This window comes from Anastrepha ludens, chromosome 4 (assembly GCF_028408465.1).
Source record: "Anastrepha ludens isolate Willacy chromosome 4, idAnaLude1.1, whole genome shotgun sequence".
Taxonomy (NCBI): domain Eukaryota; kingdom Metazoa; phylum Arthropoda; class Insecta; order Diptera; family Tephritidae; genus Anastrepha; species Anastrepha ludens.
Genome location: NC_071500.1, coordinates 101270027 through 101282752, shown reverse-complemented (window position 1 = coordinate 101282752; position 12726 = coordinate 101270027). Strand labels below are relative to the sequence as shown.

At 31.5% G+C, this 12726-nt stretch overlaps 1 protein-coding gene across 14 annotated transcripts in view; it reads left to right on the top strand.

The window, feature by feature from the left end:
* The window catches only part of LOC128860394 (poly(rC)-binding protein 3), a 192025-nt gene that overhangs the window by 159536 nt on the left and 19763 nt on the right, over positions 1-12726 (top strand). For 6 of the 14 annotated variants that reach the window (XM_054097895.1, XM_054097893.1, XM_054097891.1 and 3 more), the window contains exons 10-12: positions 1202-1286; positions 1373-1643; positions 9358-12308. In XM_054097895.1, coding sequence (XP_053953870.1) covers positions 1202-1286; positions 1373-1643; positions 9358-10081 — 1080 coding nt within the window. In that variant the 3' untranslated portion in view covers positions 10082-12308. Of the gene's footprint in view, positions 1-1201; positions 1287-1372; positions 1644-9357; positions 12315-12726 lie in introns of those variants that run through there. The other 8 variants (XM_054097901.1, XM_054097900.1, XM_054097899.1 and 5 more) reach the window with 7 other exon arrangements.

Genomic DNA, 12726 nt, shown 5'->3' with positions numbered 1-12726 from the left:
AGAGATATAAAACCCCGAATTTTTTTATTAATTTTATACGTATAAAAGTATACGTCGCCTAGTAGCGCAACAAACACACAAACGGCACAGAGTGTGTTGTATGAAACAATAAATTAAAGGTTAATAAGTTGTTTAAAAATTTGGAGTCCCTTCAAGGTATGCCGAAAATTTAGAAAAAAAATTTTTTTTTTAAAAACAAAAAATTCAAGAAAATCTGAGAATTGATAAATGTTTTTTTTTAATTTTACATAATAAAAACATTTCCACGAGTCTGCCTGCAGAAATTCAGCGCGATTGGATCACGGAAAAAGGGTTAAAAATTTATCCAAAGTTGTTCACACAGGCGGACTACGAGCTCTATATTTTATACATAAAAAAAAACAAAATTCTGACGTGTACATGAAAATCGCCGATAAACGTGTATTTTTAGGGGAGAACCCTTTCCGAAAATGTATATTTGGTTCATAGGTCAGAAAAAAAGTTCGTTTTTGTAACGCAGTGAAATCAATTGTTAAGGTTAACATTCAAAAGTTAAAGTTAATAATCAAATGTTAAAGTTAACATGTCAATGATAAAGTTAACATTCAAATGTTAAGTTTAATAAATGTTAAAGTCAGCATTCAAATGTTAAGCTTAATAATCAAATGTTGAAGTTAACATTCAAATGCTAAAGTTAACATTCAAATGTTAAATTTAGTTTTTAAATGTTAAAGTTAGCATTCAAATGTTAAGGTTAATAATCAAATGTTAAAGTCAACATCCAAATGTTAAGGTTAATAATCAAATGTTGAAGTCAACATCCAAATGTTAAAGCTAACATTAAAATGTTTACATTCATATCTTGCGCCTATTGCAATTGTTTCAAAGTTAGTTTCTTTTTAATTTTTAACTTTTTAAATGCATTCTAACACTTTCTTTTACAACAAATTCTGTTGCTGCTAAAACCATGTATTTGTTGTGTTTGTTTGTTCTTTTGTAAATATATCTTCGTAATATTTATAGTGTTAAATAATTTGATTTTTCACTTTCTAATACAAGCAGTGCGTTTTTTTTTCACTGAAGTGGTTATAAATTTTTTTCAAACAATACTTGAATGAATATCAATAATAAACATAAACTAATTATTTGCTTTTATTTTCGTTTTCCTTTTTTCTCTCACACTCGCTCGCTTGCTTGTTGCTATTGGCTCTCTGCGTGCTAGGTTGCAAAGAACCCATTGGCTAGTTTGGCAGCGTTGGGTTTGGCTGGCATAACACCAACCAATACAGGTGGTCTCAATCCAACAGGTTAGTTGTGATGTATAATTTATTTTGAATATTGAAAATTTGCTAAATTTTTTGTGGTTTTTTGCATTTTCTCTTACTTTTTAAAGCAGCTTTGGCTGCACTCGCTGGCTCTCAACTACGTACAGCCAATACAAGTCGCACCCAACAACAGCAACACGAAATGACGGTGTCTAACGACTTGATTGGCTGCATTATCGGCAAGGGTGGCACAAAGATTGCCGAAATACGTCAAATTTCCGGTGCAATGATACGCATTTCGAATTGCGAGGAACGCGAGGGTGGCAACACCGATCGTACAATCACCATTAGCGGTAATCCGGATTCGGTGGCATTGGCTCAATACTTAATCAACATGAGGTGAGTAAACGATATATGAAATTAATACAAAAAAAAAAGAAATACAAAAAATTACATTTGAACAAGAGAAAACAAAAAACTTGATTAGTCAAAATTGCTATTAGCTCATAATGTAGTATTTTTAAGTACATATCGATTTTTGCAAAATACCATATTTTTCTAAAAATCAATTAAAGTACATACTATTGTATATACAAACTATTTTGTCGAATTGAATTGCAAACCAACAAAAAATACATACACGATACACATTGTACGCTGTATTAGTAACAAGTAATTGATTCACACAAACACATGCGCACACACCGTACGTTCAAACAATCAATCAATCAACCGATCAATCAATCGAGCAATCAATCAATCTGTTAATAAACAAACGAATCAAAGCAAATCTAAATAATAACGATCGTACTTTCACTATTTGAAATTTATTCTAAGTATTCTGAAGTAACATTATGCGGTATAAGGAGGTTCTTTGATGATGATAACAAAACTAAACAAAAAACAAAGAAACATGATCTATTTAACAATGAAAAAGAAAATGCGTTCAAAAATGTCACAAATACATTTAAACTCTGAAGAAAAGAAATCTGTACATTATTACGACTAACTTTTAATAAGCCTATCAGCTTAATCTCTAGAGTTGTTTCGCTAGCCTTAAGCCACTTCATGTTGAGCGCTACGCTCACTGAAGCAAAAGTAACTAAGGTCAAAGGGTAATTTAGTACCTTAAACAAAGTGCACAACTCGTACTCAAACTGTTAACCTTGTACTAAGTCTCTTAAATAACTGTGTATTTCGCAGTGCCACATTGTGCAAAAACTGAATTTTAAATTCACAAAAAATGTGCAAATTATTTAGTACACTATTTTAAAAATCTATAGCAAGTAATATTTTATTAAAAAAAAAAACAATTAAGTAACTACTTAAAAACCGAATAAACTTTGTACTATCTATATAAACTTCTAACCACCACTCTACCCAGCACCATTTTTCCACAATCGAAAAAAGTGAGAGAGAAAGATGCCCCTTTTTATAGTTTTTTCCCCGTTTAAGTTACGCACCAATTTAATATCCAATTTTTCCGCAACAACTTTTATATTTGAAAAATGTTGAAACCTACTCCGTATATTTACTATTTTGTTTTGAGTCGTTAAATACATGCAACCTTACTTACATGGTTTAGCCTTTCATTCAAGTAAAACAAAAAAAAAAACATATTTAAAAAATCGAATCATCTCAACCTCACCTCAATTTAAAAAGAAAAGTAAAACAAATAAATAGAAGCCAACAAAACATAACCAATATCCCAAAAACATACAAAATTCCTGCGCGTATGCGTTCATTTCGAACATTTAGTTGCTGATTTGCAACAAATCAAATCAAAACATCCCCAAACAGTCAATCCAACCAACCCACCAACAATCCTTCGAACACGCAACTAATGTCCGAATACTCTCACATTTGTGCAATCCACGCGCCATTGCATTCGCTCGTACCAGTCCCTACTAATACTGTAAACCATCCAAAAATACATGCCTATGAAAGTTCCCCAGGCACCAACACTAGTAGCCTTCACATGTGTTTCTCACCACTACCACCACCGCCACCACTTCATTCCTTGAACTCCTAAGCAAAAAGTTGTTAGTAAAATAAAATGTCAATTTTCATTAAACAACAAATGATTCATTTAATGAAAAAAATGTATATTTGTAATAAAAAAAAGAACCAAAAACATAGCGTTCTCTCACTACCTCTTACCATTGTCATATAGTACTTACCTACCATTGTAATTGTATATACATACTTCGTAGTATTAGTATGTACGCAGAGCGTAGCTGTTTCAGTCATACATCGCGCCGTGCCCGCACTCATAAACAAACAAAAAATAAAATAAAAAATTGCTGCCACAATTGTTGCATCACAGCAGCCGCCAAGGCATCAAAAGAGAGAAACAACGCGCTGCCACACACTGTCGAACTTCTCATACATTAATGTGCGTTGTTGCCATCCATCGAATTGTAGCCCTGAATGCACACCAACGTTCCAAAACAAGAAAAAAAACGAATTATCATTTAATCCATGCCAATAACTTCAGTACCAATCCCCTGAGACCGACCCAACACCACCCACGCAAAATACAAAAGCATCCGCCGAAATGAAATATTTATATTAAAAGCCTAATTGAATGCAAAAGAAGGTGTGGTTTATGCAACCTACACATGTGTATATACATTGTTGTTGTTTTTCTTCTTTTTTTTTTGGGAATTTTTTTTTGTGTTGCTGCTTAAATAGCTAGAGAGGAGTAATTAGCGGAAGTGCTTTACGAAATATTTATATAAAGGAGTAATTGGAGTCAAGAACGTGTTTGAGTTGTCTATTTAAGACGATTTTGCTAAAAACAAAGTGTTATTTTTTATATTATTTTATTTTAAAGAATTCATTGGAAATCAGTTGACGAATGAGTAGTTTTTTCGCCCCTACACAATTTTTTTTTTTAGCATGCCTCGAATTGTTTGCACATTAAAGGGGCGAAAGAAAAAAAATGTTCAAGTCTTTAGCCCGCCGTTGTGCACCCAGATCTGGCAGCCGGATCGACTTTGCACGTGAATTTAGCATATTTCCATGATAACTAACCACTTAGAAGCTCAAGCTTGCTAAAATTAAAATTTCTATTAATTTATGGATATACCTCTTAAAAAGGCCCTGATCCTAGAACAGGGCGAAAAAAACCCCAGCCCTAGTGCCCAACCGAAGATTTAAAAAATGGTGCCTAATGGAGGGTTAATTTGTACATATTTTTTTTTTTTTTTTTTTTTAATGAATAACTCATAAAATATGCAAGGAAAATCGAAATAATTGAAATAAAATATTATCAATCACTGAGTTTTTCTCTGCCAGGACACTGCTAAAAAAATTTACTATGCTCTTAAGTTTTCGAAAATTTTTTTTAACTGGAATAAACAGTTTTTGGATTTCGTATTAAAATCAAAATAAAAAATTGTTAATCAGAAAGTTTTTTTTGTTTGGGAGTCTAGAAGCTTTTGCGAACTTTCATTATAAGCATTCGTCGGACAATCTAAAGGTGAGGTAAAGTAAAATCAAAATAATAAGTTATTAATATTAATCAGCGAGTTTTTTATTTGAGAGTTTGGGACCTTTTGCAAACTTTTAAAATAAGCTTTCAGAAAAATAATAAAATTTTTCTTTCCTTCTTAACGCTCCTCCATACTAAGCTTGAAAAGGGCCCAAATAATGCGCCATATATAGTATATGAAGCACTTATCTCATACTAAGAAAATTATTCAGTAAAATTTTACAAAAGTTTATCTAAGCTTACCAGCGTTCTTTTGAGGGTGTCAGACAGTATACCCGCCTTCACGGTAACCTTCAGATATCAGTTTGCCACTTTTGACACCTTTCTATACAACTCTGTGCCCGGAGCTCTGATAATTGCTGTATGGCCAAATATACCATGGAACACGTGGTTGCTGACCTGAGTAACGCCTCGAATGCATCACGACTGCTAACTCTGCATTGCCTAAAAGTACCTCGCTTCGTCGCCTGATCATAGACTTCTTTCTTGTATTTTCTATATCAATTTTCTACAGAAAGCAAATACCACATAATCGATTACTTTAAGTTCGTCTGTGGTTGAAGTAAGGATTTATAAGAAAATAGGTTTCATCCGGAGTAGAGTGACTCCTTTTCCTTACGATTTCTAGATATAGGAATGTGATGGATGTACCTATAATTTCAATACTCTCAGTTGATAAATTTTCGATATAACTGTTAGGTTAGGTTAGGTATATTTGGCTGATCTGAATAGATCTCACATAGACCACAAGGGTCCGTAGTGTTACCAGTGTTTTTCGAATCGTGTTAAACATAGTTCGTGATACATGTCTTGGCGAGTTAAAAAAAAAGATATTTAAACTTTTGTCACTTCAGAAAAAAAAGTATACCTATACCAGGCAGCTGTAACGAGTTCTGTTTAGTGCAGGGCCGTGGCAAAGGAAGTGTTCTAACGTACCGCTTTCTTCTTCGGATAAGGTACACGCGTCGTTCTGGACCCACCCCATTTTAGGTGCGCGATATGGAGTGAGACAATGCAACGTCAGCACTTCAACCCATTGTTTACATTCCTTCCTTGGGGGTGATAAAATAAAGTTGGTTGTTTTCATGTTGCAAGTTCGTAGCATTATTTTGGTAATCCTGTGGGAAGTCGAGGCTTCTCATATAGACTGTACTTCTAGAGCTAATTCCTCACGTTGTTCCGTCTTCAAGACTGTTAAATAACTTAATCCTCTTAGTGCTCTGCGTGGTTTGGTGTAGGATAATGAAGAACTTATTTACGAGTTTTAGCCATTTATTTATTTCTATTTAATTTTAGTAATGTTTTGTGAAAATATGGTTAATTCTTCAACAAAGACCATATAAATAAATCCCAGCTTCAGACACTGTGCAACTTAAAAAAAAAATTCAACAAAATTCTAAAAAATTTTATGAAAATTGGTTGAACTTTTCTTTTTACTTCGCACAAAGTTTGAAACTTAGATTCATATTTTGTAGGAGAATAAAATTTTTTTGTTTTTCTGAAGAAATAAATAAATACACGTTTCAAACTCTATGAAAAATTTAACAAAATTTCACACATTTTCTCAAAATTTTTTTCCAAACTCTGATTAAAAAATGGAAATTTTTGTAAAAATTCGTTGATTTTTTTTTATTTTACTTTTTTTCTCGAAAATTTTCTACAAATTCTGATTAAAAAGTTTAAATTTTTTATCAAAAGTAGTAAACATTTTTTTTTTGTTTTTTGTTAATTTGCACAAAGTTTGAAACTTGGGTTTATGGTTTTTGTAGGAGAATGAATTTTTTTCATAAGAAAACTATTAAAATTTAATAAGAAATAAATAAATACAAGTTTCAAGCTGTATGCAGCTTTAAGAAATAGGTTCAATATTTTTTCTCAAATTTTTTTTTTATAAATTCTGATTGAAAAGTTCAATTTTTTTATGAAAATTAGTTTTTTTTTACTTTGCACGATTTTTGTAGAAGAACGATATTTTTATTTTTTTTTTTTTTTTTAAGAAAATTAGTCCCGAAATTTTTCTACAAGTTCTGATTATAAAGGTGAAATGTTTTATTATTTTTTTTAATTGCACAAAGTTTGAAATTTGATTTTGCAGGAGAATGAATTTTTTTCATAAGCAAGCTATTGCTAAAATATATAAAAATTAAATCCATACAAGTTTCAAATTCTACGCAGTCTTAAAAAAATCAACTGATTAAAAAGGTGGAAATTTTATAAAAACTCGTTTTTTTTAATTTTTTAAATTTCACTTTTTTCTCGAAATTTTTCGATAAATTCTAATTAAACAGTTGAAATTTTTTTATCAAAATTAGTAAAATCTTTTACTTTTTTTTTTAAATTTCCACAATGTTTAAAACTCTGAGTTATATGGTTTTTGTAGGAGAATGATTTTTTTTTGTTTTCAAAAAAACAAATTAAAATTAAAGAACAAATTCTGATTGAAGAGTTAAAAAATTTAGGAATTTCTGTTGAATTTTTTTTATTTAATTTTGTCTCGAAAATTTTCTACAAATTCTGGTTTAAAAGGGGAAATTTTTATAAAAGTTCGTTAATAGTTTTTTAATTTGCACAAACCTTGAAACTTTGATTTATGTAATTTTAGTAGGAAAAGGATTTTTGATTTTTCAAAAGAAAATTATTAAAATTAATTAAGAAATAAATAAATTGTACAAACTTCTCAGTAGGTCCCTCTGTTATAGTTTTTGAGAAGCAGACGCGTTAGTACTTGCATTCCTTTCGTTAAATTCTCTTATCTTTGGGCTTAGATTTTCCTTTCATATTTCATAAATATAGTACTTCATCATCACATTAAAACATCACATCAAGCAATTCAAACCATTATCGGCGACTAGGTCTTAGATCAACCCCCACATCTTCTTAATCTTTAATTCAAAAATGTATTCAAAACAGCAATAGAATAAAACACGCATAGAAATATTTTATCTTCGTTTAGACTACACGAGCCTTTCAAAAGCTTTTTCCATTTTCGAGCGACATATAAAGCATTTCTAAAGCTATTTCCAACATAGTAGATCTTGTGAAAATATTACTCCAAATGTGTTTTGATAGGCAGAGATAAAGGAAGTATACTTTCGGAAATCTTAAATCTTTTTTAAAACTGGTTTAAAACATGCACAAGTTTAAGTTGTTAATTTGGATTTTTTTTTATTTTATTTAGAGTTTTAGATATTTAAGTAAAATTGAGAAGCAGGGTGGCTCATTTACGTATACCCATGAATTCTTTCGCCCTTTCAGACTCTTGACATGTAACTGTAAAAGTTTCGTAAGTTTTTACAAAGCATTAATTTTTTTTTTTCATCCACAATCTATCCGCTCGTTCAGACCCAATACTTTTTACTGTAAAAGGTTTGAAAGTTTTACGAAACGCTCAAAAAACGCTGAAGTGTTTTGAATTAAGATCAAGCATAAAGGACTAAACATGGTTTTATTATAAATCCATTTTTATGAAAATAAGTTGAACAGCCATGTCCAACTTGGAAGTAAAAGGGCAAAAACTGTGAGCCCGCTACTTTTTTCACAGTCGATATGCGCTCAGAAAAACAGCGAAGTCTGACTTCTCATTAAAAAACAATGTCTACCATGAAGTGTTAAAGTGCAATAAACATTTTTAAAGCTTCATGAAACTTCTATCCTCTTACCTAGATCACTAAACTTGAACCAATGTTACTCTGTCACCAATCATTCGTCTCACAGACTAAAAATGAAGAACAAGTATATTTTTATATTTCCATTTTTTATTTCAAACAAATGAGGGTAAATTAAGAGCAGTAGGGGAAGAAGCCATTCTCCATTTGTGCAACAAAATCAAGACGCACACCACAAAGAGTCAGAGGAGATCGGCCAAACTCCTGACAGAAGTGTACGCGCCAATTATTATTGTTTTATTATAATATATTATTTCTTTTTAAATATTTATGAAAATTCGTGTGTAGTCTCTAGACGATTAGTGATCCAGATTTAGAATAGAATTGAAAGAATCGAATGGCGATTCTTACTTCAACTTAATTGTAGATAGTTGTAGAATATTTAAGTTTTTATCAAAAAAACACGAACATTTTATTTTAAGGGAGAATATGAATAGGAATTTCATAGAAATCCAATTTGAAATTATATTTAATAAGTTAGAATTGAAATAATTTTTTTTTTTTTTATGTTTTGTGTGACATTTTTAACTTTATTTGTCAGAATTCTACCACACCGTCGACTGCATTCAAAGCCGGCTTACTCAAACCCCCATTTAATACCCTCAAACAAAAACAACCAACGACCACCACCACCCACACACTTGTACCATTTTGAACGCCAAACCGCCAAAACAAAAAAAAAAAAAATGACATAAAAAGAATCCTCCTTGCAAAACAAAAAATCCAGCAAATTCCCTCCTTAACCCCAAACGCAAAAAGTTCATCAAATTCCAAATTATTAAAAATTAAAAAAAAAATGCAAAAAAAAAACCAACTCAATTCCACAAAATCACCATCAAAAAAGTACAGTCATCACCTTTCAAAAAACAACTAAACCTTATCTCATCACCACATACAAACAATATCCTATTGTCCTTTTTTCTCTTTCTCTCTCTCTTTATCCCTTTTCCAGCGTTGAACTGCAGAAGGCTAATCTACAGGAGGCGAATAATGGCACTAATGGCCAAAGCAACAATGCCAATAACAACAATAGCAACGCCAACGCCGCTAATGGTGGCAGCAATGGCAATGCCAACACCAACAACAGTAATCACTTAAGCGGCGGCACGTCCAATTTGGGTGGCGGCAATGGTGGCAGCGGGGGCAGCAATAGCAGCTTGAATCAGAATAGCAGCAATCACAGCAGCAACAATAGCTTAAATAATTTAAATACAAGCTCAAGCAATTCAAACACCAACAACAACACCAGCAACACACACTCATCAACAGCCATGACAATCACAAACAGCAGCAACAGCGGCAGTAACAGCAATGCCAACAATCTAACCTTGAACACAACTTCCAGCAATCCAACCAATCCATTTTCCAGTTCACTACCATTTTCAAATCCACCAAATCCCTTTGCCACCTCCACAGCAGTTAGCTCGCTAGCTACAGCCATACCATTAGCGCAATTATTGTCCAAGCCGGGCGCTTTGAATGCGCTCTCCAGTCTGACCGCGCTCGGCGGACTTACCGATCTGTTGGGTGGCTTGGCCACACTCAACGGTCCACCCATACAGACAACCGGTGTGCACCGCACCAAAAGCTTTGCGTCGACACGTTTTCGTAGTCATAATCATGCCGATGGCAATACCGATAGCGAAAAGACGCGCAACAAGTTCAATCCCTATTAGAGGCGTGAAAGCTTTAAGATATGAAAGTTATGGAAGAGTGAAAGTTTTTTAAATGGACGGGTGAAAACTTTTGAAATTGAAAGGTGAAAGCTCTTGTCATAGAATGGTGACAGCTTTTGCCATGAAAGCGAGAAAACGTTTGAAAATGAAGGGCGAAAGTTTTTAAAATGAAAGTGAAAGAAATTTTGTAAGAGTATTGCGAAAGCTTTGCAATAGTAGGGTGAAAGCTTCTGATGGGGTAACGAGATAAGTATGCACCTTGCGAAAAATCGTAGAACTCAAGTAAGGGGCAAAGTCAACGCGTTATTCTCTAATAGTTGACACAAAAGTAGTATTAGTAGTTGTATGAAATGCGTTTGTGTGCGGCGAATTTTTTCGATATTTTTACAAGCCAACACACACGCGCACTATTTTTTTTTTTTTGCTGTCAAATGTAGGCGTTAGATATGCATTACTAAAACGGAAATATTTCGAATTTCTAATAAAAGCAAAATAGTTTTCTAAGTTTAAGCGAAAAAATTCAGTAGACAGAGATCACGTAATAGATAATAGTTTGAATTAATTCTATACTCGTAGTTTGGAATACAAAAATTTTATTTAAAATTTGCGAAATTGCGAAGTGTTTAACAAAATATGCAGCTTCTAATTATGGCTTTAACAAATTCATATATGGCTATAAGGCGAATAGTTTCATATTATCATGCACATGCACCCCATCATCATGCCTGTTATTGCCACCAGAACTATTATGAAAGGTTTTCACATTGTATATTTGTTTTTTTTTTTTGTAACTTTTAGTGGGTACATATTTTTAAAAACAAGTAAATGTTATAGCAATAACAAAGAAAACAACAATTAGTTCGTCTACTTACATAGACGTTGGCAAAAATATAAAAGTATTGTATTTTTTCCAAAATATTTACATTATGAAATATTAAGTTTCCAATTTTTTTTAACAAATTGGCTAGATGCTTCTGCCCCGCACTTACAGCTCTACATATATCATCGTACAATAACAACTACATCTTAGGTGCGCCACATTTATTCACTTAATCCAATAATCATTGCATATACATATACACACACACACATATACAAGCATACGACTTTCAATAAGTTTTTAAATGTAAGCCGTAGATTTTAAGCGCAAAGAAAATATGTTATTGTAGCCTCTAAGCAAAAAAACAAACAAAGAGAAACTAAGTTTGCAAGCGTTAAGTAAACGAATTATGAGAGAACAATGTGCGAAAATAACAACAACAAAAATTAAAAAAAAAATTGTATGTGAAAAAATATTTCCAAAAAAATATTTTGTTTAAAAAAAATATTTGAAAAAAATTTTTTTTTTTTTTACATTTTTACTATGTTTTGAAAACTTTAGAAAAGTATTGTAAATGAATTAAACATTTCTTTTTATATTGGCGAAGAACAAGAAAGCCGTGTCTTTAATTTGGCAAAAGTTATTTAATGATTTATTTTATCTTTTATTTTTAACTGCAAGAAGTTAGAAGTCATTTATTTATATACGAAAAAAAATGTTTTATTTTTTCTATTAATTTTTGGGTCGTATTATTTCGCAGAAATATATTATTGGTAAAAGAAATTATAAGCCATTATTTGTAGTTGTAGAATAAAAAGGTTTCTTCGCGAAGCTACTAAAGAATCTGGTAATAAAATAATTAACAAAAGAAAATTAAAAGCTTTTAAATCGATCAGCGTACATACACACACATCAATATGCAAGTTGTATACGAATTAATCTAAGCTGTTCGATTTTAGTCTAAACAAATTTATAAATTTTTTATTTATTTTTATTTAATTGGAAAAGACCGTAGTGAAAAATTGTGATTAAAAATTGAACTCAAATTACATTATGAATGAAATTATAAACAGAATGGGCAATGAGAGTTGAGCATAAAAATTAAAGTATCATAATGAATTTATATGTAAGTTAAATAAAATATTGTTTTTCCAAAACCGAAGCCTCTTTTTTAATGCACGCTCTTCAAAAACAATAGTTAAGCTAGGCATCACCCAAGCGCAGCTGAATATGTGAGATTTAATGTATAATTTCGAAAAAGTTGACCTTTTAGAAATACAAATTTAAAAAAAGTTAAAAAAAAAGTTACATATCTCCTCTCTATGCCAGAAATATGAATGTTTATAAATAAAATTGCTTGGAAATCAAGTTGGAAAGTTTATTGCTCTCATAAAATTAGAAGTTTTGGCTCGTGACATACAATTTTATTTGTGGTTTTGAATTAAGGCACCTTTCTGGTCTAGAATTTCAAAACAAATCGATTTTTTTTTTTATGTTATGATAGTTTATACATACTTTCAAAAATATATTTGAAAATTTTTACATGGAAATTCGTTGTAGTTTAGACTTTACAGTCCTTTAATCTGTTAAGAGATTATGTCGCATATATGCGTCAATTTCAAAAGTTCATTTTTCAGTTAATGTCGTATATGTGCGTCATGCCGAAAAAGGAAATTGCATTTGCTATGAAATTTAAAGTTAAGCAAAAAACGAAAATTTCCCTGTTATTTTGACATTATAAAGTAAGCATAAACACAGAATTTCCTGATAATCGTTATCATAATCGTTCAGCCAACGCGCACGGTGAATGCAATATTTGGCTGAA